Genomic DNA, 25009 nt, shown 5'->3' with positions numbered 1-25009 from the left:
CCAAAAATCATCAGTCAGTGAGCGTAGATAGGAATCAAAAAAAATGGATATTTCAGAAGAAACCGCTGATGATGTGAATATGAGGATATTCCATTCGATTGCTGACGTTTTCCAGAAGGCACAATCGACCTATGCAGGACATAGGAAGCACGTTGCTGTTTTGAAGAAGATTCAAACTAAAGCCGTTGATCGTGGTTATGAATCTGCATTTAACTACTGGTTTAGTATGTTGGTGACTAAGGTTTTGCCATTGAGGAAAAGTGAACCCGTAGGGAACAGACTGGTGAAGTTGGTGGCAGCATTTGTAGCGTCCTTGGATCGAGAATTAGAATTAGCTAGGAACAATCAAAGTGGAGAGCTAGATCCGGAACACGGTGAAGTTTATTCGCGATTTGTGGATCATTTTGTTAGGCATATCCTGAGGGGAATTGAAAGTAAAGATAGAAATGTGAGGTATAGAGTTGTTCAACTGTTAGCGGTGATTATGGATAACATAGGTGAAATAGATGAATCTCTTTACAACTTATTGACGTGGTCCTTGAATAAAAGAATATATGACAAAGAGCCCAATGTGAGAATTCAAGCTGTGTTTTGTTTAACCAAATTTCAAGATGATGATGAAAAGGAAGTAATAGAGCAAAATGATCCTGAAGACGCCATTCATAAATTAATGTCGCTAATTCAGAATGACCCATCTGCGGAGGTAAGGCGTGCATCTATGCTCAATTTAGTGGACATGCGGATGACGAGGCCTTATATATTAGAGAGGGCAAGAGATGTTAATCTAATTAATAGGAGATTGGTTTACAGTCGAATTTTGAAACAAATGAGTGGTCAATGTTTCGATAAAGTAGATTTCAAGATAATGGATCAATTAATCAAATGGGGATTAGATGATAGAGAAGAGAGTGTGAGAAAAGCATGTAATAGGCTTCTTTCCTACGATTGGTTAAACATGTTTGGTGGTGATATTATCGAATTTTTGGAAAAACTCAATGTCACTAAATCTTCGGTAGCAGATAAAGCTATGGAGTGCCTTTTCCAGACTAGAGATGATATAATACCCAAATTAAATTTTCCGCAAAATATTTGGAGAGAGTTTACTGTCGAGACAGTATTTCTGTTGCGTTGCTTTTATACTCACTGTGTTGATAATAATTTACATGAAATCATCGAGAGCAACTTCCCAGAGGCATCGAAGTTAGCAGATTCCTTGAATTTTTACTTGCAAAAGATTTTAGTGGAAGAGGAAAAAAATGCCTTGTCTGATTTAGAGAGATCTCATGTTGAATTCATCATTGAACAACTGCTTATTATATCAAAGGAGTATGATTACAGTGATGAAATTGGTAGAAGATCTATGTTGACTGTAGTGAGAAACATGCTTAGTATCTTTGAGCTTCCAGAATCTCTTATTAAAATTGGTTTGCAAGTTCTTAAGAGTTTATCCATTAATGAGAGTGATTTCGTCACAATGGTAATTGAAATTATTAACGATCTTAGGGATGATGATATTGAAAGGCAGGAGAAAGAACAGGGAGAAGACGAGGCAAGCAAAGGGGAAAACGATGACGACGACGATGATGATGATGCAATAGAATCCTTCCAACAGAGTGTTGAAAATTTAGTAAATAATGGTGTCACGTCAAGGGAAGAATTGGTGAAAAATTTGAAACCTCCAAGAAAAGCTAGACCAGAGACTGTAGTGGTTTGCTTGACAAGATCCTCACATATGCTGGAGTTAGTTAATATGTCATTAGAACAAAATATTCTAATTACTTCATTGATAGACAGTTTGATCACACCAGCTGTGAGGAACACCGAACCAAAGATCAGAGAACTTGGTGTGAGAAATCTCGGATTATGCTGTCTACTTGATGTTCAACTAGCTACAGAAAGCATGTACATTCTTGGTATGTGCGTTTCTAAGGGAAATGCATCTTTGAAAAAGATCGCACTACAGGTGATTGTTGATATCTTTTCGGTTCATGGCAGCAGAGTAGTTGATGGTGAAGGTAAAGTGGATTCCATTTCTTTGCATAAAATTTTCTACAAGGTTTTGAAAAATGATGATCTACCGGATTGTCAAGTGGTTGCCGCTGAGGGCCTCTGTAAACTTTTTTTGGCTGACGTTTTCACTGACGATGATTTATTTGAGACATTAGTCCTTTCCTATTTTTCTCCAGTTAATTCTAATAATGAACCACTTATCCAGGCATTTGCCTTTTGTATACCAGTTTACTGTTTTTCACATTCCCAACATCAAGAACGTATGGCAAAGATAGCCACTGACGTTTTATTGAGATTGTGTATGCTTTGGGAGGATTTACAAGAGGATGAAGATGAAGAAGTTGACCGTGATGCTATGCTCAAACCTAATATCATTTTTCAACAGTTATTACATTGGACAGATCCGAGGAAATTAATTAATCGATCAGAAGAAGAGGCTGCAAAGGATAATGTGCAACTCACCTTTATGTTGGATTTCTCGAAAGCCTTTTCCAAAATCGAGAGAAAAGATATCAAGAAGATGCTTTTGACGAATATCAATGCTGCATTCATCGCATCTGGACAAGATTATAAACTCTTGAAAGAATTGGGGGAACATTTGGATGATATTGTAGAGAATGAAAAGTTAGACACGGTTAGTCTCAATTCCCTGCAAAAGTTCAAGATTGCACTAGAAAAGGTTAAAGAGGAAGCATGTGAAAAATCAAACATCAGTAAAGATGATGATGACTCGTTAGATGAGCAATACTCGCAGATTTTGGAAAGTTCTATCCATCCTACGGATCTCAATGAAGAAAATGAACAGAGTGAGAATTTTATACCTGAGGAAAATGGAGAAGAAAATGCTTCCTTCAGAAATGCCGATGAATCTAAAGAATCTGAGATGTCATCTGGGAAGAAAAGAACGAGATCTGAGCGAGAGGGGGTTATTGATGCTAACAATAGTAGTAACGAGAAAATGGATTCGTCCACGAGTGGTATGTCTGTTGAGTCTCAAAGTAAAAATTCTAATCTACCACATAAGTTTGAAGAGGATAGCGACGTAGACATGTCCGGGGAAACACAAGATCTTTCAACTGCGGGCAATTCCAAGACGAATTCTGCAAATTTGTCACATAATTATGGTTCTTCAGACTACTCTCATTCCTGAGAATTAATCGTTAAGAGAAAATGCTCGCTTAAATGCCATTAAAGGTGAATTGTATTATATATTTGGTTGTTGTATGTTTGACTATTCAATGAAATTGCATAAAATTTGATCATCTTTGAGATTTTCTTGAACAACATGATAAATCTCCAAAAGCAAGTTAGGGAAACGCTTAATGAAATAGTTGTAAAACCCATCGGGAACCGGCCCGATGACTGCAGCTAAATCTTCAGGAAGATCCATGAAATGGTGATATTTATTTCTCAGTGCTCTTAAAAGATCCATTAATTTTTCCCCGCTGTACTTCCTGTATTTTCCTAAGTTATCCATGAAATCTTTATCAAATTTACTAGTCCAATCATTGTTCGGTATTACTTGATTCGAATGAGATTCCAATTTGCATAATAGTTCACTTGGTGGATCTCTTCGTTCAACTTCGAATCGGTCACTGACCTTCAAAAGGAACTCCAATTTTTTCGAATTTGACCAGAAAAGTGGATGGTTCAAGACTCTTAGGGCAGAAGGTCTCTTTAAGGGGTTCATTTGAATCATTTGAGCAATTAAATCCTTGGCTTCAAATACTAGGGATCTATCCTTTAGAGTTTGGTTTAATCCTGAGAGATCGTAGTTGTTCTTTAATATGTTAGCTTCGCGAATGTATCTAGAGCCAAATGGATGACCTCCTTTAGAAAGGATATAGTAGAATACGCAACCCATTGAGAAAATGTCAATACCTTTTGTCAAACTTTGTTTTGTAGCAGGATCGTAAATTGAATTCGTAGCTGACTCGTTGTCTTCGTCATTATCTTTGTCATAAACAGACATAGATTCAATCAATTTCCTCGTGGATTCATGCAATAATTCTGGTGCCCTCCATCCACTAGTACCGCCAGCATTAGAAAGACTGGTGCGAAATGAAGACTGATCTGCCTCTAACTTCTTACAGAGACCGAAATCGGAAATTAAAATCCTAAGGTTTCCGTTGTTGTCTGCTTTATAACCAGCGGCAATAACTTTCTTTGGTGAAGCCACTAGAATATTCTGCGGTTTGATATCTCTGTGGATTATCTTTAATGAATGTAAATGAGACACACCCGAAGCGATTTGATATAGTATGTTGATGGGATCCCAAGTCTTGAGTGTAGCTTGGAATCCTTCGGATGGTTTCTTCAACTCGATCAACTCTTCCAAAGTTAAGTTGCAGAGTTCTAATGCAATGTATAAAAATTTCTCTGTCGTTTCGGAACAGAAATACCTGACCACATTTGGATGGTCGTCACTCTCTGTGAGTAAGTCGATCTCTTGTGAGGCAATATCACAAAAATCAAGAAGCATTCTCTTTACAGCCACTGGTCTTCCTTGGAAGCTACCTTGAAGAACCACTGTACCAGAGGAACCATAACCTAAAATCTTCTCAGATACTGTGAGGGTTTTCAAGCCGTTCTCCAGTTGAATGGTTCCTATGGCACGGATTTGTTCCACCGCCTGAGATGATGAAGACTGTTTCTTCTTCAATTTTTTACCACCCCGAGTACCTCTTTTCCTCTTCTTCTTTTCCTTCTCTACTATTGTGGTACCTTCTTCTCCTCCTTTAAGAGTCACTTCATCTTCCACTTTCAAAGCAGTCTCTTCTTCATCATCTGTTGGAGAATTGGGATTGTCGGTAGTAGAAGGTGTACTTTCTCTAGAAATCTTGAGAGTTTCTTCAGAGTCACCGGTACCGTTATTGGCTGTGGGTCTTTTCTCATTACTCATCTCATCATTAATTTCTAAATTATCCACTTTAATGTCTTCCACCGAGATTAATCCACTTTTTTCAAAAAGAATGTGTAAGGGCGGTATAACTTTAAACCTTTGTAGGAATGCTAGGACAAACAAGGCAAATAAAAAGACTAACCCACTCTCTATCACACGGTATATCAGTCTCCCCATGAGGTAAATAAAGGATCCTTGATTTTGTTGTATTATTTCATGAGCAATTTGTTCTTGGACCTTCAATCTATAGGCTTCCAATTCTTCTGGTGAGATGTAAGTTTCAAGTGCCATATTACGGGAAGTACTATCATCTTCCAATCCTAAAGGTAAATTAGAAGTGGAAGGTTCAAGGAGAAGTGGCTCCCTTTCTTGAACTGATATTAAAGGTTTCCTGCTTGTCGACATATCAGAGATCTCCTCGAATTTTCTGTTCTGTAAAGTGTGAACACCTGTAACCGCTGTAGCGAAAAGGTCTTCATTGTAGAATAATGAGGGTGCCCTCCATCTTTCGCTTAAGCCGTATTTGGCAGTGGGGGCAGCTTCCACTAAAGAGGGATAATTTTCACCAGATAGAGCAAACCAAGAGTCGTTTTCAATCTGACTCAGGAAAACTTTACCTCTGGGGAAGCTTGCTTCGTCCGGAGAAGTGAAACGATGTGGTATTATAATGTTTTCGCCAGCATTTTCATCTGTAAAGATGTCAAATATACTGTTTATGATCCCTGGGAAGTTGGAAGAAACCCATTTAGCAATCTTAAAATCCGCATTGATTGCTAGCAACGACCTATCTCTGAATGAAGCGATATAAGTATTATCACCAGTCAAAGACGATAAAGATGATAGTGGAGTATCAAGAGTATTCTGTTGCCACGAAGAATAGGTAACATTGTAAGTGGTTCCGTCCCGCGAATGTATTCCTAAATGGTAAGTTGTCTTACCAATTACGAGCACGTTTTTACAGCCTTCTGGTTCCAAGCCTCTCGTGGCACAAATATCAGAATCCTTCTTATATTTTTTATTTTCCGTACCAGGTCCAAACGCTGAAAGTATATCACCTTTAGTGGCATCTATCACATACATGGCGGTAGATCTAGACCCCGTGTAAATTTTTTCATCTTCTACAACTGTACCAAAATCATCAACTACAATATCAGTCTTAAGATGCATTGGTGAAGACGCAATTAATTTAGCTATCGATACGGGTAATTTTTGTAGGCCTTGGTAGACGTTGAAATAATAAATGTTTCCTTCGCCATAAGGTTCTATGATCAAAGTTTCCTTAGTCTGTGCTCTTGGTGGCTCGACGACATGAATGAGTGGCTTTGTATGAGAAGAATCGATCGACCACAATAGTTGACCGTTGTCTCTATTCAAGGCGTGGAGGCCACCTTCAACATCAGTCGCTAGTAGGATTCCCGCTAATGAAACTTTCTCTAAAGCCCTCTCGTGTTGACGAGGAATCAACGCAGATTTACCACCACTGACATATTTCAGATCATTTTTTAAAGAGCCATTATGCGATATTAACGTTGGAGTCTGATTCCATCTGACAGGGGTACCAGTCGGTAAAGTAGATCCTGCCACTTTATCCTGTCTTGCTCCTTTCCTTCGAAGAGCTGTAGGAATCGTTGTATAGTACTCAACATTAGTCACTCTTGGTGAAGCCGCTTCAGTGCCTTGACTCTCGTCCCGAATAAGCTTCCCACTAGCCCATTGAGGCCATAGATCCAACCCTAGACACAGATTTATCCACAGGATGACAAAAAGAGCCCTCTGCAAAAGCCTCATCTCCCTTGAGCTCTTTCGCCCTCTTTTTAGTCGTCGTCGTCTTCTTTTCTATTCAAGGCTAACGAGTTCTACCCCTGGTGAAGATGAAGGAACTAGATATACTTCCTAATGTCTTCCCACCTTTTATTACTCTTATTTGAATCTCCGGCTTTGAATCTATACCCCAGATCTTGGCACTATTTTGTAAGATGTATTGCTACCTTTATTTTTTTTTTTTTTTTTTTTTTTTCATTTAATTTTTGGTTTCAAGCCAATTTTCAATTTCTTTAGAGTTTTCGGAATTCCAATAAAATCATACCACGTGATTCTGGCGCCGTTTTAAGGTATAGTCTCGAAGAGCGCTTAAATTCCTATTGATGGTAGATGTATATTAGCTAGACCATCCATTGACTAGCCACTCAGTAATCTATCATATCGTATCCCATCTCTTCAAATACTTCCTTGACTTTGCATCTTTTTTCATCAGCTATCAGTTGAGTGAGTCTCAGACCTGTATCCCTTAGTTCGTTGTACTCCTTAAGTCTCTGAATGTGGAGGCTAACGACGTCCTTAGGTTGAGACTGACTAGTTGTAAATTTTTTTTTTGTTAGTATGTGGTCCTTTAGAGCATTTTCTTAAAAAAATTTCACTGCTTGTCTTGTTTTACACATACATGGAGAGCTCGGCGCTTAGCTTTTGGAACTCCTGGAGAAGTGTATCTCTTGCAGCTTTCAGCTGCTCAACTTCTGCCTGCTTCTTGTTGATGCTTGAACGAACTGTAGTAGACATCAGAGATGTATTCGAAGGTTCTTTGGGATGTTTTGTTTATTCTGCCACTTTTACCAGTGGTTAATAAAAGCTTAAGTTGTAAGCGCGGAACCCGTTCACTATTTATATATTTGGAAAGTTATAAAAAAAGTCCTTAGAAATACTTAGAGATCCAGTTTTCAACCATTTGGTACAGTTTAGCGTCAGAGCCGTTCTTGTAAGCAGCAGTAATGTCTTCTCTTGGGTTGTGAACTTCGCCGTAGGGAACAACGTAAGCACCATGATCCTTGGTGGTCAAATCAGGGGACAAGGCAGCGTATAGTTCAGAGTAAGCACCTTGAAGGGATGTACCCAAGAAATAAGGAGCAATTGTATTAATGAAACCCCAATCTCTGGTCAATTCGGTCCTCAAATTACCAGGGAAACAAGCCACTGAAACTGCACCAATCTTTTCCACAGCTTCAGCGTGCTTTAGTGCCCAAGCGTGAGATTGCAACAAATTGGCAGCCTTTGTCTGACCATACAAAGTCATATTACGAGGTCTTTGTTTGATGGGGACACCTTCGAATGTTGGGTTTTCCCAATTTATACCGTATTCTTTGAATCCCATTAGATGAGCACAAGAACTGACCCAAACAATTCTTTTCAAAGGGTCATCTTTTTTCAAAAATACAGGATCAAGGAAATGTTGCAATAACTGAGGACCCATTACATTGGTAGAGAACATTGCTTCGTAACCTTGAACAGAAGTACCAGTGTTGACAGGTGCCATAAGACCTGCATTATGAATAATAATGCTTAATGGTCTCCCGTTTAAGATTTCGATAACCTTGTGAGCTGTTGGCTTGACGTTATTCAAATCAAGGAAATCACATCCACCAACAACGGTGATAGAACCTTTAGAATTTGGTAATTCCTTTAAAGTATTTTCCTTAGCAGCTAACCCTTTTTGTTCATTTCTTACCACTGAGATAACATCACAGTTCTTCTCGTACAGCAGCTGAACTACGGAAGCACCAATACCAGTATTAGATCCAGTAACAATGGCTGTCTTGCCGGTAAGGTCAGGATAGTCCTTTGGCAGGAACTTGGGTTGATTGGGTCTAAACCCATAGTACATCTCATAGAGCCAGTTAATTTTGCTGTAACCTGGTGCTGGTTCTGTCATTCTTGGTTAATATTGGTTATGTAAAGAATATAAAAGCTGTATTCTATTGATGATATGTTAACTGTAATTTTAATAGTGTATTCTCTAGCACTTGTCCCTTGCTTCTAGAAGATTTTTCGAGCACGCGTTGAAAATAAGAAAAATAATTACCGATAAATGCACCTATTGGTAACATTATAAAAAGTATATATATTATAACATCCAGAAGTACATCTAAAATAAGCTGAGAGCAATAAAAAGCCGTGATAATGCTAATGGTGTAATAACAAAACAAGAACAAAATGGAGTAGAACTAGGACCAGTAATAATAGTAACCGTGAATAATAACCGGGGAATGATGATTTAAGAAACTTTTTCTGGGAAATTTAATGAAAGTGAGAAATAAAAAGAAAAAAAAAAATTGTCATTATTGTCTCTGTTGTTGCACTGATGTATCCTCTAAACTCAGTAGATTATTGTGGTTTTCTAGAGCATGCTTCATTTTTTCCAACTGCATTTCCGTTATCCTTACCGTTTCTCGTAGCTGTTGAAGTTTATGCGCACTGTGATTATTTAAATAATGGACCTTTTGTTCGTATTGACCTTGGACGTGATTCGTAAGCGGTTCCGTTGCATTCGCACGATCCAGTAGCCAGTTCCAAATATTACCTTCGGCTTCCATGATAACGTCATGTTCATCGGGTTTACCGTACTGATAACGACCTTTACCACTTTTCCTAACATCTTCTTCGTAAACTTCGTAGAGCGTCTTGATGCTAGGAACATAATGATATTCAGTGCCGTCTAATAACATGCGACCAGGTTTGATGATTTGAACTTCGTGTTTATAACCACCAGACAATAAATGGCGTAGGAACCAAATGATGAAGAAAGTCGATGCCAAAATGGTGATAATCCCCCTGAGAGAAGTAATATCGAAATTTTCGAAAACTGACATAAGGAACCCAAGAATACCACCTTTGCCTTCAACATTGTTTTTGTTTCCAATATTAGCCCCATCGGCAGAACTCTGGGTTTCTCCCTTATTTCGAGCCTTTTCATCAACAGATTTTTTGGCAGAGACACCCTTACGATGACCATGGTGCTTATTATATTTGCTAGACTTTTTGCCGGTGATTTTCTTGACAGGGGCGTCGGCAATGATATCCTTCAACTCCTCTATCATAATTTTGGTGGAATCTTTCTGACCATCAATAGAACCTTTTTCGATAGTTCCCTTCAATAAAGTCTTTGAACTCCATGCGATACTGGTTACCACATACATGTTTGTAGAATTATGAGGCCCCCATGAGAGGTAGATCTTAGTGTGAACTGCGAAATTGTTACCAAAGGGAACGTCGGGACATTTACTAACCTGCCTCACCATGACATGGCTGTTAAAATCTTTTTCTTCAATCGTTTCTGTGATATAACATCTGGCTTGCTTAGGACCAATAGCAGCGCCCAGAGGTTTGATATAGTTGTAGTCCCTAGAATTGCCGCTGAATTTAGGTATTTCGGAAAGTTCGAAATTTTTCTGCTTTTCGATGATTCTCTTCAAATAAGCAGTATCATCACCAAATAGTAGTGAAAATACAGTACCCAAAGGTGCTTGGATATTGGCATTAGGGTCTACAATCACGTCGTCTTTTTCCTTCTTATAGCCATTGTTCGTAGGTGGATGGGTAACTGGACCTTGTGTAGGCAAATTAGGCAAGTCTTCCACAACTTCTTCACCAACATCTGATTGTCTTTCCTTTTTCTTGATAGTACCACCACCATTACTTGATGCACCAGTCAATGGTTTCGCAGCACGGGTGGTCAACTCTTGAACTAAAATTTTTGAACTATCAGTGACACCATCAAAAGTACCTTTCTCTACAGCACCTTTAATCCAACTCTTACTAGACCAATCAACGCTAACGTATACATTTAATTTGGTAGCATTGTTTGGGGCCCAGGTAAATAAGAAAGTTGTCTTAACGACAAAGGAATTTCCTGAAGGAACATCTGGGGTCTTGGAGATCTGAACACCTTTCACGTAATTTTCTAAATCGTAATGATCCAAGGTTTCTGTCATTAGACATTTGGTTTTGGAAGGGCCAAAGCTACCAGGAATTGGTTTTGTATAAGAATACTCACGTTTTTTCGTTCCCATAATATTTGGAATAGGTGATAACTCGTAGTTCTTTTGAGCCTTTAATATTGCTTCTAAATTGGAAACGTCATCACCATACATCACATTAACTACTTTGCCCAAAGGTGCATTGATAATGGATTCGTTGATCATTTTCTCATTGGCAGACGGTTTATAGTCAGCCGTGGTGGGGGGATGTGTTGACGGTCCGAATGAATGGTTTCCTATATCTTCGTTCTCAACATCCCCATCACTTGAAACACGATGATCACTGTCCATTATGGAATCTTCATCTTCATCTTCAAAATCACTAGAATCAGATGTCTTGCCGCCATTCATGCCACTGGATAAAGTTTCGCCATCGTTGTATGAGTTATTGACAATCAAATGCCTTTTACCTAGGATGATCTGATTCCAAACGTCAGTCATTAAATCAAAAGTAGCATCCCTAGAAATGAATGAAGCGAAAGCGTATTTGGTGTGTAAAGTATCAACAACAATACCATTGGGGAAAATGCCTGCAGTGGTTTTCTTCTCGATTTGAACCACTTCTTCAAATGGAATCAAAACGGAACTGACCCAACCCAAGATATTTGAATAAAAACAAATTTGACGATCAGAGATGTACATTTTACCTTGTAGCAAAATATCTCTGGAAAGAGCACAGCTGTGATCTGCTACCAACCTCTCATCAGAACCTACTGATTCCTTAAACAAATTGTGAAATTCTTGGTTTTTCCTTTCGCTCGCATATTCGATGTTGCTTAGTTCAACGGTATTACCGACAACAGCGCCAGGATTATCAATATCCATTTGAGAGCCAAATGTAGAAGCTCTCAATCTAGGAAAACCACTGCTCAATCCACTGGCAACTCCACCAGCTAAACCAGTGACGCCGGAACCGGTGGCATTGGCGAAATGTGCCACGCCTGTAACGTAATCGGAACTTGTTCTCACTTTGTTCATAGGACCTTTCAAAGATATTTGAGGAATTACTTTCATGCCAATATTGGCAGGTGAAAAAGACCTCCTTTTCAGAAACTTTTTAGAGTCCCTACGAGGTTTCCTCTCACCACTTGGACTTAAACCAGCGGTTGATGGTTCAATAGCAGCACTATAATCCAATCCCAATGAAGATCTTGAATTCCGTAGGCCTTCTTCAGCACCACCTGGTGATAAAGATCCCGAATGTTTTCTTTCCGAAGTGGAAAAAGCACGATCCCTTCTTCCGTGGTTAGATAAATCTGCCTCTGAAATTGATCTAGGTCCAGGTACCGTTAAATTAGCACTGCTGCCATTTCTCTCATGTTGTCTCTTAAAACCATGTGAATCATAACCATCTTCCAGTTCTGTGGCACCGTGAATTTGTGGTAATTGAATTTGTGTATATGAATTTTCACCGTTGGTTCTATCGTTGATAAAGTCTTGTGATTTTTTCGGAGTCTGTTCGGGCGTAGATCCCTGCAAGGAAGGATCGTCAAATTGATCTAAACTTAACCCGCCTTTACCAAAAGTAGCCTTGGCCGGTTGCTTACCGCTAGAAGGCTCAAACTTAACCTTGCCATCTGAAAGATTACGCTTTGGAGCGTCAGATCTCTCAACAAGCTGTCTCAATGAGTGTTTTGTATTCGATCTACTCATCGGTCCAGCTCTGAGACTATCTGTTTGGGGGGTTTCAGATACATTCTCTTCATTGGATGTGTTATTGTTGGCGGTATCGTTTTTGTTAGTATTCCCACCCTCGGTAGAACCAGATGATGAGAGTAAATGATCCAAGTTACGCAAAAAAGTTTTGTTCTTGGTGTCTGGAGTGTCAGGTGGATTATGAATTACACTACTATCTTGGACGCCGTCAGTATTACCGTCCACAGGTGCCCCTTCTTCTAGACCAAGATTTTTGTGGGCAACTCTATCTCTTGATCCCGAATGGTTATTGAGTACAGGGCTGGTTTTCACACTTGGTGCAGCACTACTCAAGGGGCTAATCAATGGGCTATTCAAGCCGCTGCCTTGTGAATCTAAATCTGGAGTACTTTCATTAATTTTAGGAATGTGAACAGCTGCATTATGTGCCATTGACATAATGGTACCGAAAATCCCGTGATCTTGTGCATCGCTACTTTTATTGTTACCACCACCATTGGTTTCGAGAGTAGTAGTCGTTGCAGATTTTTGCAAACCACCACTAGCCTTAGTAGCAGCAGGAGCAGAATTAGCTGGCCTCTCTTGATTATTAGAAGCACCTGCAACACGGGATGTTGTGGGAAAAGAAGGTGAAGTTACCGATGGATCATGCATTTTAGGGGGAACCATATCATATTTATTTGAATCCCTTATGCTCTTGGCATTAGTACTCTCATGTCTTAAGTCGAGAGGGACATGTATGTTGAATGTTTCATTGGCCCTATTGTAACTGTTTGGCTGGTCAGTAGTTGTGCCTTCACTACTCGTCTTAGAAACTTCAGGTTCAGATCTCTCGGAATGAGAGCTTCTCACACCAGTTGCAGCTTTATTACTTCCATTCGGATTCCCTGGTCCAGCCACTTCTGTAGTAATTCTTCTTTTTGCAATGTCATTACCACCTGAATCGCCTCTAACCAGTGATAGTGAACTCCTACCCTGTGTACCTCTCTTTGCTTTCTTTTTGATAGCCTTCTCCCGCTGCTTCTCCTTATGATGCTGTAGCATCTTCTTAAGACCCATAGTACTTCTTCAAATTCAATTCTTCGACCGTTCAAACTCTACTAAGGTCCTCGTTACTGCTATTGTTATCGATATATTTGTTGTAGTCGCTCCTAAATAGAATCCCCGGACCGTTATAAAACTAATACCAACTAATCCCTAGTGCACCAATAACAACAACAATAACCACCTATAATTGACCAAATGATGGTAATATAATGGCAGGAGAGATAGCAATGTTTCTATATTTTCTATTCAGTACCAATTGGCAATTACCAGTATCTTTGGTATAAGAACTTGGCAGCAGTAGGATGTGTCCCCGTAGCATGTGACTGACAAAAAAGGAAGAGCAGAGCTCATCGATGCTGTATGGAGTATTATATTAACGTACGATATGTTATATTATCTGTTACTAGCTATTCATGTTTCTATCTACCTGTCTTCAGCCCATTCATTTTCACGACGGATGGCAGCTTCTTCCTCAGGTGTAAAATCGTTAACAATGTTAAAAGTTCTACGGATTTCTTCAGCAGAACGGCCTCTAATCATTTCAGCAACTACTTTACAACCTGCGTCTAACAAAGGTTTGATGTTTAAGTAATTGGCAGCTTGGATGATTTCGTAGAGCATCTCTTGGTCTACTTTGAGAAATTCACGATCCCATGAATCCATAGGAGCGCTCTTACGAGAATCATCATCGTCTTCATCGGGGAAAGTGGAATCCCTATGGTGTTCCGCCCATTCGATAACTTTTTGTAAAACACTCGACCGTACATTAGGGATTGGCATCACAACATCTTCATCTTCATCACTATCGTCTAAAACACTATCATGCATATCGTTTAGATAGTTCTTCAGAAGTAGTGAACGCTCTGCGATCTTACGATCAACGGTGAATTTTTCACCTTCTCCACTGACAAGCACTACTTGTGATTCTGGCATTACTTATTATTATTCTTCCCTCCACCCGTAATCTTTCTTATGGCTGATTGTATCTTTACGGTTGTCTTTAAGGTCAAAGCTTTTTAAAGTTGGTGGAGCTTTGACCCCAGTCTCTAAGAATTAAACATGGACGTAAATTGTGACGAGACTAAAAAACTTAACCGAAATTACTGTAAACGCTTGCGCTTAGATCTTCCAGCTGCGGACACGTATCTAGACGTGACAGAAGTTCGTTGTCCATTGAAACTACACCACTCTTGAGCACCGATGTGCAGCAATCCTTGCATGCGATGGAAAAAACTGCGATCTGATAGCCTTGACCGCTGCGTTTCTTTGTAGAAGTGTTGGATTCCACTTGAGTCATGATGTATTGAAACGATTCATTAATTAGTGATTCCAATACGACAGCAGACGCAGTAGATTCAATACATTGAGTAGTCTCGTTTAGTAATTGTGAAAGAATGGTGCTATCACGTTGAACCACGCCAAGAGCTTCAGGATCTAAAGTTTGCTGCAGAACGAATAGTTCCATCTGACGCGATGGTAACAAGGCCTGCTGTAATTTAGAGCTCTTGAGAATTCTCTCGTTGACGTTGACAAACACATTGGTGAGACGGTTACCGAATTCTTCCAAGGATAGAGTATCGCGAGGGGATAGACTACCGAATTCTGATTCTACAGACTCTTGTGCCACTGCTTCGTATTCCAACCAGCCACGGTTAAGTAGCCACCATGATAATGATAGAAATGCCTGTTCGTTGATATAGGACGCTTTGCTGTTTCCTGAGGATGAAGAAGACGTGGTTGATGAAGAGTTTGAAGAGTTTGCATGGGCATCTGTCCAAATTGATTTGAACCAGTTGCTTAATCCCTCGTCCTTACCCTCTTTCTCTACCGCCATCTTTACGGCAGTCTCTAAATATTCACGTCTCGTTAAAATGTTCAACTGCAATCTGGTCAACAGCAGCAGTGATGAGACGGTGTATGCAACGGTAACTAGTTTCACTATACTCTTGGTTTTCAATTCATTCCATAATTCTGCCTTTGATCTCGTTTCTCCACCTCCTTGAAGTGAGCCCGGTGCGCCATTGCTGGTTACACTAGTGCTAATACCTGAGGAAATGCCATCATCAGAAGCCCTATTACCCATCTTGTTCAATTTTTTATCTCTCAATGCAATAACCAACTCTTCCAAATCCAACTTCCTACCGACAACTAAGGAAAATACAGGGATTAACTCGTAAAGAGCATACAGGGAGTCCTCCTGGGTCTGCGCGAATCTACGACGAATTTGTTCCTTGATGAAATGCTGCTCAGTAAGTCTCAACTGCTGTCTGTAGAGCCATCTTTTCACTAACCATAAAAACACTGAACCTGCTGTAACCAAACTCCCGAAAATCGCTAGTGAGAACACAATTTTACCTCTGTGTCGACGCACAATGCTTCTTCCATTGCCTGGAGTAGCCATCGTTACTGAATACCTTGAACTCCTTTACCTGCCTTCCTTTCTCCTGGTACGTAGTAGTAGTTAGAGTACGAAGTTCGATCGGGTAGCTTTTAAAGTGTGGAGAAGAACAAGAGGTTTTAATGCAATCATCGTCCATCACGCCTGTTGGCGTTATTATTGAGATGTTGCAGATTTTTCAAGTTCTGCAACAACGGTAAGTTACTTAGCAAGAGTCTGGCATCTGCTTGTTGTGATCTTTGAGAGGCCTTTGTTCTACTACTGTTGTTGGTCACTGGTGGTGGTGCTAAGCGAAATGAATGGCTTTTATCCCAAGGTTGTTCCCTATGATAGAAGCTGGAGCGTGAAAATGAAGGCTTCTCAACTCTGCCAGCAGCGATAATCGACCTATTCTTGTCATTGAGAAGTGATTCGTACTCACTCAATAACTTTACCAATTGTGCATCTAACGATTGTAACTTAAAATTATCCTCTGAAGTCCACTTGATTTCAGAGGATTTAGTAGCAATGTTACAGAGTCTCTTGGCGTGGGTCTGGAGTGCCGGCACAGGTTTTGAAACCGTTTTGTCCTCTGGCATCTTGTTCGTTTTTATTACTAGGGTTCTGTTATGTATTGAAAAGTTTTCATTAATGAGATGAGATGAGCTTATACCACAACTACTATCAAAAAATCAAGAAGTAACTGAATAAAGTGGCTAATGGAGGATATCAATAAATTCAAGCCTTATATTGCACATCTGGATCGTCAGCTGCAAGATTTAAGACCTCTGCTAGAGAGTCTCAATGCCAAGAGTCTCGATGAACAGTTATTACTGTTGAGCGATGAAAGACAGAGGTTAGATTTGACCAATACATACGCCTATTTGCTCAGTTCATTGATGTTTGCCCATATGAAAGTGCTGAACTGCAGAGATATGTCGTCAGTGATGGGAGAGTTGGCTAGAGTTAAGAGGTACATGGATAGTGCTAAGCAATTGGATTCCAGTGAAGAACAAAAGGAACAGAATAAACATGAGGAACAAAATCGTGCCAAGCAAGTGATCAACAGAGCATTAACACCATCGATATCACAGGCTAACTTCCAAGGCAAGCATACAAAATTTGAATCAAAGGACGATACGAACTCCTCTGATGATGATGGTAGCAAGGATAAAGAGGATAAAGTAGATGTCAGTACTAAGAAGAAGAATTTGCCAGGCAGGACCAAGGGTAAATCTGAAACTGTTCCATCTAAGTCAAAGAATCAACATGGCAAATCTACCAAGGGCTCAGGTGCTTCATCCACAAAGACAGGTAAATCGAATAGAGTCTCTAAGCCTTCCACATCTTCAAAACCAAAGGGCAAAGTCAACAAGTCGAATCGATAGATCGTACATTCAGCCCTTTCGCTTTTTCTTTTTACACATTTTTATGTATATGTTTGTATATTACCTCTTAATTAGTTATAATACTCATCTCATCACATTGCATTATCACATCTACTTCCCACACAAACGGCCCTAGCGAAGCACATAATCATGATGGATAAAGTAGCTGATTTTATGGCCATCACTGGCGCTGAGAATGGCGAATTGGCTGATCAGTTTATAGAAATGGCAGGTGGCGATTTAGAGACTGCCATCTCTTTGTTCTTTGAACATGGTGGTAATTCTCAATTGGGAGCAGCAACTCAAAGGGATGACGATTTAGCCCAGAGATTACAAAATGAGGCCTATGGTGGTGAGACAAGTGGTAATGGTGATGATTATGTGAGGCCGCCAGATCAAGCAAGACATGAAACTTTGGCAGAGACCCATGTTTTCCCTGGATCCTTTGGTGGATATGGGGGGTCATTTCAACACTTGAGAGGCGCCAGAGACATGTTTGACGACTCTAGACCTCCAGGAGTCTTTAATCAAAGGTTGGATGATGATATGAGTGATTCTACATCAGATTCTTCAAATTCTGCCCAAGATGATAGCGATGATGATGGATTACAAGAGTTGGTGGAAGTGCCTGCACTGGAATTGGACGAAGATGGTAATATCAGACAATATACAAGGATGGTTCCACGACCCAGAACTTTGTCGAAGGAGGAAAGATTGGCTAGACTCTTTAGACCACCCTTTGATATGATTTCTAAGAGAGATCTTGATAGCGCTAGGTCTAAAGCTAAGAAAAAAAGCAAATGGATAATGGTTAACGTACAAGATTCTGGAGTTTTTCAGTGTCAAGCCTTGAATAGAGATCTGTGGTCCTCCAAAGATGTCAAAAAGGTAGTAAAGCCTAATTTTGTGTTTTTACAGTACCAATTTGATTCTCGCAATGCTGAACCTTATATTAATTTCTATGGATTGAGAAGTAAAGATGACCTACCACATATTGCAATTTTGGATCCATTGACAGGTGAAAGACTAAAGCAGTGGAATCGTCAGGTACCCAAACCTGAGAATTTTATCAATGAAATTGAAGACTTTTTAACCCAATTCTCACTAGACCCAAAGGTAGCTAATCCAACCATTAAAGAACCAACACCAGAACCTGATCCAACTACTCTGACGGAGGAACAACAGATGGAATTAGCTATCAAGCAATCTCTTGGTGCCAGTGCTGAGCAACCGATTGATGTTGACGAACAAGAATCTGCTCAGGAAAAGCCAAAACCATTACAGGAACAACCAACAGAATTTCCAATATCGGAACCTGATTTATTCAGTACCATTCAAGCGGTACCTCACGAAGAACCTCCAAATAAACCTGGGGTCACCACCAGAATCCAAGTACGTACAGGTGATGGTGGAAGAATGGTAAGAAGGTTCAACGTAGAAGATCCAGTACGTACCATATACGAGGTTATCAAAGCTCAGATGGAAGGGTTTGACCATGAGAAATTCACTTTGGGAAGCCATCAACGGGAAGATCTCATTGGTAAACTTGACATGACGATTCAAGACGCTGGGCTCAAGAACAGCTCATTGCTGTTGGAAAAGGTTGAGGATGAGGAATAATAACATAGTATTTAATAAAATGCGTATAACTATAAATATCTCCTTTCAAAGCAACTGTTATTAGTGGATAAGATGGACTCGTTTTTGTGAGTCAAGTTGTGTGCACATGTACTTAATGCTTCGGGCCCTAGATGACAATGATAATGTTACTATCAACAACAAAGGAACAATCGGTAAAAGCGATCTAGAAAACTCGGTTTGATGATGTTGGGGATTTGGAGGTATCTATTGGTGGTCTTGCTAGTGATACAACCTGTTTTTGGGCTGGTTGAGTCCAAACACACCAACAATTGGGCCGTTTTGGTGTCGACTTCGAGATTTTGGTTCAACTACAGACACATGGCAAATGTTTTAAGCATGTACAGAACTGTTAAAAGATTAGGTATTCCTGACTCTCAAATCATTTTAATGCTAAGTGATGATGTAGCGTGCAACTCGAGGAACCTGTTCCCTGGTAGTGTTTTCAATAACCAAGACCATGCTATAGATCTCTATGGTGATTCTGTGGAAGTCGATTATAGAGGTTATGAAGTTACGGTGGAGAATTTCATTCGTTTATTAACAGATAGATGGTCTGAAGATCAACCCAAATCCAAGAGACTGTTAACTGATGAGAATTCAAACATCTTTATCTATATGACAGGGCATGGAGGCGATGATTTCCTCAAATTCCAAGATGCTGAGGAGATTGCATCCGAAGATTTAGCCGATGCATTCGAGCAAATGTATGAGAAGAAACGTTATAACGAAATTTTCTTCATGGTTGATACTTGTCAAGCGAATACGATGTATTCGAAATTTTATTCTCCAAATATCTTAGCAGTAGGATCATCGGAAATTGATGAAAGTTCGTATTCCCACCATTCTGATGTGGAAATTGGTGTGGCTGTTATTGATAGGTTCACTTACTACAGTTTAGAATTTTTGGAAGGTATTGAAAAGGATTCTAATGTAACTTTACAAGACCTCTTTGATTCTTATACTTTTGAAAAAGTTCATTCTCATGCTGGTATTAGGAGGGATCTTTTCCAAAGAGATCCTAAGGATGTATTAATCACAGATTTCTTTGCCAATGTGCAAAATGTGATACCTGACCAAGGCAAAGAAGAAGCAATTGCGGCGGCTGCTTCTAAAGTCAATGATGCAGGTGAAAATGATCTTTTCGGGCCTAATGTCCTTAACTTGGCATTGGAAAGAACTACTCGAGAGAGTAAAAATTCTACGGACAATGTGACTAGCAGATGGGTACCACATTTTACCAAGACTAGACAACTAAACGGTAACGATTTTACAAGAGTGGTGTCCAGCGATAATACTTATCCGCGTATCATTGCGGTTGTGACGATATTGTTGACAAGCGCCGTTTACTGCTTAATCCCACGTAGTGGTACTCCAAAACCTACTACTAAGGAGCAAAGACTTCCATACATGTAATTTTAGGACTTATTAACGAATAGAAAAGAAATAGGACTGGTTATCCATAATATATTATACAAAGTTCTCCTTAAAGTGAGATGCAATAGATTTTCCCTTTAATAAAAAAAAATATATGAGTGTAAATATGTATGCCTTTCAAAATGAAAAATATGTTGTTTAATTGAAGTAAAATCATTAAGTCGTGACTGAAACCCATTTTGATTCCAAGTTGTTAGTTTAGGAAATTGAACAAATATGAATCGAGATTAATCCTGTTGTTGTTGAAGAATTAACCAATTATTTTTGTACTGTTCCAAAGATCCCACTGCTTCTTCTTGGAATGTGCTAGACTTACGACCGGCGCGAGCTTTACCCAACGGTAATGCACCATTATCGTAAATTTCATAAGGTCCAAACATCGATCTTTCACCAGGATGGTTAGCATTGAATCTTGGCAAAGTTCGAGTTGGTACATCATCATCTTCAAAAAGTAAGGCATCACTGCTGGTTTGAGCAAAGATATCGTTATCTTGCACTGCAGTGGTGAAGTCTGAATGGTTATTATTCATTGGTGGTATGAATGGTCTATGACGATAACTATTACCACCTGATTGACGCCTTGCTTGAAATGAAGTAGAATAATTTAAAGAATTGTTCGTAACAGACAATGTAGCTTCATTAGCTACGGGATTAGATACAGAATTTCTCCTGTGATGAGGTGGAATGTAAACACCGGCCTTGTACTTGCTATCAGATTCCGATGATTTACGTGGGGGTTTTGTCTGTTGGGGAATTGGATTGTTAGTTTCGTAATTAACATTCCTATTACTATCACTATCGCTATGGCCACTATCCTCATTCCCATTACCGGCAAGGGGTTTCAAAAAATTGTTCAATCCACCAGTCGTTGGATAAAGACCTTGATGGGGTTCAGGAGCGGGGGATTTCAACAGATCTGGTAAATCATCGTTTTCACCTGTGACTTGAACTGTAGGCATATCAGCTGAAGTTGGCCTTTGTAGTTCAGTAGGTGTTGATGCCTTACCTTGGTTAGAGTCATGAAGTGACAAACTATCCAAATCGTTAACGAAATCGTTGTCATTTTCCTCCAGGGTAAATAACACGTCATCCATGTCGTTGGCACCATTTCCGCCACCGCTACTACTATCGCTACCACTCTTGGTGAACTGCTCGTGATAAGTATTGGTATTTGGTGGCTCTGAATCTAATGACCAGTTGTGATGGTTTCTAGCATTTGGTGGGATATATTTGCCTGGTGAATGTCTCCCTGGTGATGTAGCCCGTAGAAAATTTCTGACGTTATTATTGCTGCTTTGTGAAAAGCTAGAACGTCTTTGTCTATTGTTGTTGTTATTATAATGACCATGTTTCTTTCCATTAGAAAAGATACCTTCCATGTATCTGTTATGAACACTGGGTGGTGTAAAAAAATCCCTGGTGTTAAATCCGTTACTATGCCAATCTGAACCATTGTGGTAGCTATTGCTACTTCTAGCGTAGTTGTTGCTATGATAGTTATTGTTATTACGAGCCTTTCGATAATCGTCAAAGAAGTTGTTGATATGAGTATTTGGAGTCGGGATACCTAAAGGTTTTCTAGAATCTTTAATGGGCTTTCTCCTTGTATGGTAGAAATTGTTATTAGATCTACCAAAGTTGTAATGATTCTTCTGGTTATACTTGATTGGTTTAGCCTCTGTAGTCTTCCCCATTGATGGATGCGATTTCTTCTGGAATTTAAATTTAGGTACACTCTTAGCTCTACCATCTTGTCTTTGAACATCTTTAGCCCTTTCATCAGAAATTGGTGTAATCTCTTTAACATCACTTGCACGACGTTTTTCAATATGTTTCTTGTGTTCAGCTGACGATGCAGGTGTCAATAATGAGACAGGTGCAGGTGCAGGTGCAGATGAAGGTGGTATTGCAACAGAAGGTGGCTCTTCCTCTACTGCCAAGTCATCATCCAATGAATTGTAGTATTCATCATCCAAAGTGTATTCTGAGAGGTTTAATAATTCCTGCCTCATCTTTTGTAAATCACGATTAGTTGGATCAATGGTCAAGGAATAACGTAATACTTGGAAGAAATCTAAACTCATTGTAGAGAAGACATCAAATAGTGCCTCTCGATTAGCAGCAAAATAGCAAAAAGCCTTATCTGTTTGATTAGCAACACTAAACGGATTCTTAGAGAAAACTGTATTAAGGAAAACAATCCCCAATGACCAAACATCCACTTTAGCACATGAATATGGTTCCTTACGTTCTCCAATATCCAAATTACTTTCAAATAATTCAGGAGCCATATATCTTTCCGAACCAACGTTACGATCGATTGAGGTCTTATCAGTAGTTGCTAATCCCCAGTCACTTAATTTTATGGTCCACTCAAATAAATTTGTGATTAGAACATTTTCGGGTTTGATATCTCTGTGATAGACACCTTTGCTATGGCAGAATTCAATAGCATCGATCATTTGTTGTAGGATATACGTAATCTTTTTAGTTTTTCTTGGAACTAATCCACCTTTAATTGCCTCGTAAAGATCACCACCTGAGCAATATTCCAAAACGATATAAGAATCGAAATGATCCAAAAGTTTTACGATATTTCTGTGTTCATTACCCAATTTCGTTTGTATATCTATTTCACAGATTGCTTCATAACAAAGACTCTTCCTATCATCATTTTTTTTATCATTCTCTTTACGATCCTCTTCTCCTTCATCCTTATCCTCTATCTTAAAGAAGTGCTTTACGGCTACCAATTTTTTCTTATGTGTATCCTTGGCTAACGAAACGAATCCATATGAACCTTCACTAATATCTTCGACCTTTTGATATCTATCGTTAAGAATACCTCCTTCCTTGTAAACTTCATAATCTAAGGTCATTCTCGAAATTCTTATTTTTTTTGATCAATTCTCCATGAAATGATAAACAGGTGTAGAGAAATCAAAAAGAAATGGCAGATTCCTGATACGAATCTTTTTTTTTTCTTAATGGTATATGCAGATATTGGATGCAGATGCAAAAAAGATGCAACCCAACGCCGGTAAGTCAGTTGTCTATTTTCAACTTGACAGTACCAGTGTTAGATAAACCCGCAGTTTTTATAACAGTTTAAAAGCTGGAAAGAGGAAAGAACTATGATCTTGTTGTGACCCAATCGATTATTGGATGTAGGGATAAACTTAAATTATGCCAGTTTATAACAGTAATAATAATGATAGATGATTTGATTCGATTAGGGATGCAATGGAATTAAACCTTTATAAAAAACGACTGAGAAGTAAGGACAAAAAAGTGCTCAAACGTACTTAGCCTAACTTAACCTTGAAGAGAGGATAGTAAAGAATGAGACTAACTACCAGAATACGTGTTAACTTAGTTGACCTGTTGAACTGTTGAATTCCTGAACTGTTGAACCGTTGTTGCTTTATAAAGTGATAATCAATCGTTTCCAGCAATCTATGTGTTATACGTTGCTTAGTTGGCTCCTATTTAAGCGAAAATCGGTTGTTTGTTGATCGTTTTTTAGCCCAACGGGAAAAGAAAAAGAAAAAGGAAAAAGAAAAGAAAAAGAAAATGCTCGCAGCTGTGGCTGAGTTACCCGCACATGTGGCATTCGGCGGCTAAACCCGAAGTTCCATGGAGTTCTAAAAAGACAAGGGCGGGTAATATTTCGTGTGCTATGATTGGATATGTATTTTCGTGGGTAATGATGGCGGGTAAAGATAGGAATGGAGAAGTAAATGTATATAAATGATAGTAAACGATGGTCTCCTTTTCGGTTTTCTCTTCTTCTTACTCTCTCTTAAAAGGTATACTTTGAAAAAGGGATGGGAAAATAAGGATGACTCTGGAGATTTAATGTATTGCACTTTGATTGCTGCTTTTGGATTAAGTTGAACTTGGGATCAAATCATGATTTTAAAATCAAGGTTTTCAAAACTTGTACATCGAAGGCTAAGTTATTACCAACTGTCAATTGACTCAAAAATAACCCAAGAACTGCTCACTGACTCTGTAGGCCGCTACGACTACGTGTCTTAGCCGCGGAGAGTACTCTCTAGCCGCATCCCGCACATCACCTTGCACGTGGGGTTTCCGTTCTAGGGCACGAAACTCATCAGGGCGAAAACTAATATACCTTTAGTACCATTGAGACAAGGATAATCAAAGTCAATCAAACACTGGCGCCTCCCCTTAAGATGGAAAATCCTCATGAACAAGTACAGATCAATATCCTTTCACGTATACTCAGCAATGTCGAGAGGTTAAATCAAAGTGTTTCTACCTTAAACCAAGAATTGGCAAACATTAATCGTAAGAATAACAATTTAGAAATAATGGGCCAAATTTGTGAAAATTATCACAACAGTATTCAATTTAACCTAGATACAACTGGGAATAGGAAGCCACCCCTTTGAACATACCATTAAAGACTTAACTACTATAAAAAAGTAATATATTTTGGAAACTCCACAACATATACATATACATACATGTGGTGGTGAAAAGGAACTATTCTACAATTACAAAATTAACAATGCAGCGTCAAAATTACTGCTGCTGCTGTTGTTGTTGTCCTGGCAATAATCCATATCTTCTCTTCAAGGTAACTCTTTGTCTGGAGTACTTGTCATCTGGTGAAAATCTGGCAGGATGTGCAGATTTGGTGATTTCACCTTCTTCAGTCACTTTTTGCAAAGTGTAAGCACGTTTACCATCAGGGCCTAGGGTATACATCAAATGCATG

The 25009-nt window shown here is 39.2% G+C and overlaps 14 protein-coding genes across 14 annotated transcripts; 5 read left to right on the top strand and 9 right to left on the bottom strand.

The window, feature by feature from the left end:
- Positions 1-43: 43 nt before the first annotated feature.
- YCG1 (condensin subunit YCG1) lies at positions 44-3160 on the top strand (the record flags this gene model as incomplete). Its single annotated transcript, XM_002496846.1, has 1 exon — positions 44-3160. One exon carries the CDS (start codon positions 44-46, stop codon positions 3158-3160), a length of 3117 nt encoding a protein of 1038 aa, XP_002496891.1.
- Positions 3161-3241: 81 nt separating this feature from the next.
- IRE1 (bifunctional endoribonuclease/protein kinase IRE1) lies at positions 3242-6700 on the bottom strand (the record flags this gene model as incomplete). Its single annotated transcript, XM_002496845.1, has 1 exon — positions 3242-6700. The coding sequence occupies one exon, from the start codon at positions 6698-6700 to the stop codon at positions 3242-3244; it is 3459 nt and encodes a 1152-aa protein (XP_002496890.1).
- Positions 6701-7098: 398 nt separating this feature from the next.
- Positions 7099-7468, bottom strand: SAE3 (Sae3p; the record flags this gene model as incomplete). Its single annotated transcript, XM_002496844.1, has 2 exons — positions 7099-7264; positions 7353-7468. The coding sequence occupies 2 exons, from the start codon at positions 7466-7468 to the stop codon at positions 7099-7101; spliced, it is 282 nt and encodes a 93-aa protein (XP_002496889.1).
- Positions 7469-7601: 133 nt separating this feature from the next.
- On the bottom strand, positions 7602-8615 carry ZYRO0D10428g (uncharacterized protein; the record flags this gene model as incomplete). Its single annotated transcript, XM_002496843.1, has 1 exon — positions 7602-8615. One exon carries the CDS (start codon positions 8613-8615, stop codon positions 7602-7604), a length of 1014 nt encoding a protein of 337 aa, XP_002496888.1.
- A 406-nt stretch (positions 8616-9021) lies between these two features.
- YSP2 (Ysp2p) lies at positions 9022-13434 on the bottom strand (the record flags this gene model as incomplete). Its single annotated transcript, XM_002496842.1, has 1 exon — positions 9022-13434. One exon carries the CDS (start codon positions 13432-13434, stop codon positions 9022-9024), a length of 4413 nt encoding a protein of 1470 aa, XP_002496887.1.
- Positions 13435-13845: 411 nt separating this feature from the next.
- On the bottom strand, positions 13846-14355 carry SKP1 (SCF ubiquitin ligase subunit SKP1; the record flags this gene model as incomplete). Its single annotated transcript, XM_002496841.1, has 1 exon — positions 13846-14355. One exon carries the CDS (start codon positions 14353-14355, stop codon positions 13846-13848), a length of 510 nt encoding a protein of 169 aa, XP_002496886.1.
- Positions 14356-14512: 157 nt separating this feature from the next.
- On the bottom strand, positions 14513-15823 carry PEX3 (Pex3p; the record flags this gene model as incomplete). Its single annotated transcript, XM_002496840.1, has 1 exon — positions 14513-15823. The coding sequence occupies one exon, from the start codon at positions 15821-15823 to the stop codon at positions 14513-14515; it is 1311 nt and encodes a 436-aa protein (XP_002496885.1).
- A 125-nt stretch (positions 15824-15948) lies between these two features.
- On the bottom strand, positions 15949-16398 carry ZYRO0D10340g (uncharacterized protein; the record flags this gene model as incomplete). Its single annotated transcript, XM_002496839.1, has 1 exon — positions 15949-16398. The coding sequence occupies one exon, from the start codon at positions 16396-16398 to the stop codon at positions 15949-15951; it is 450 nt and encodes a 149-aa protein (XP_002496884.1).
- Positions 16399-16518: 120 nt separating this feature from the next.
- LRP1 (Lrp1p) lies at positions 16519-17187 on the top strand (the record flags this gene model as incomplete). Its single annotated transcript, XM_002496838.1, has 1 exon — positions 16519-17187. One exon carries the CDS (start codon positions 16519-16521, stop codon positions 17185-17187), a length of 669 nt encoding a protein of 222 aa, XP_002496883.1.
- Positions 17188-17337: 150 nt separating this feature from the next.
- UBX5 (DNA protein crosslink repair co-factor UBX5) lies at positions 17338-18807 on the top strand (the record flags this gene model as incomplete). Its single annotated transcript, XM_002496837.1, has 1 exon — positions 17338-18807. The coding sequence occupies one exon, from the start codon at positions 17338-17340 to the stop codon at positions 18805-18807; it is 1470 nt and encodes a 489-aa protein (XP_002496882.1).
- Positions 18808-19008: 201 nt separating this feature from the next.
- On the top strand, positions 19009-20241 carry GPI8 (GPI-anchor transamidase; the record flags this gene model as incomplete). The annotated part of the gene is made up of 1 exon (XM_002496836.1): positions 19009-20241. The coding sequence occupies one exon, from the start codon at positions 19009-19011 to the stop codon at positions 20239-20241; it is 1233 nt and encodes a 410-aa protein (XP_002496881.1).
- Positions 20242-20489: 248 nt separating this feature from the next.
- Positions 20490-23141, bottom strand: KSP1 (putative serine/threonine protein kinase KSP1; the record flags this gene model as incomplete). The annotated part of the gene is made up of 1 exon (XM_002496835.1): positions 20490-23141. One exon carries the CDS (start codon positions 23139-23141, stop codon positions 20490-20492), a length of 2652 nt encoding a protein of 883 aa, XP_002496880.1.
- A 1320-nt stretch (positions 23142-24461) lies between these two features.
- Positions 24462-24680, top strand: DAD4 (Dad4p; the record flags this gene model as incomplete). The annotated part of the gene is made up of 1 exon (XM_002496834.1): positions 24462-24680. The coding sequence occupies one exon, from the start codon at positions 24462-24464 to the stop codon at positions 24678-24680; it is 219 nt and encodes a 72-aa protein (XP_002496879.1).
- A 133-nt stretch (positions 24681-24813) lies between these two features.
- On the bottom strand, positions 24814-25008 carry NOP10 (snoRNP complex protein NOP10; the record flags this gene model as incomplete). Its single annotated transcript, XM_002496833.1, has 1 exon — positions 24814-25008. One exon carries the CDS (start codon positions 25006-25008, stop codon positions 24814-24816), a length of 195 nt encoding a protein of 64 aa, XP_002496878.1.
- Between the last annotated feature and the right edge of the window lies 1 nt (position 25009).

Source organism: Zygosaccharomyces rouxii, assembly GCF_000026365.1.
Source record: "Zygosaccharomyces rouxii strain CBS732 chromosome D complete sequence".
Lineage (NCBI taxonomy): Eukaryota > Fungi > Ascomycota > Saccharomycetes > Saccharomycetales > Saccharomycetaceae > Zygosaccharomyces > Zygosaccharomyces rouxii.
The sequence above is the reverse complement of the archived record's forward strand: the minus strand, read 5'-3'. Positions and strand labels throughout refer to the sequence as shown.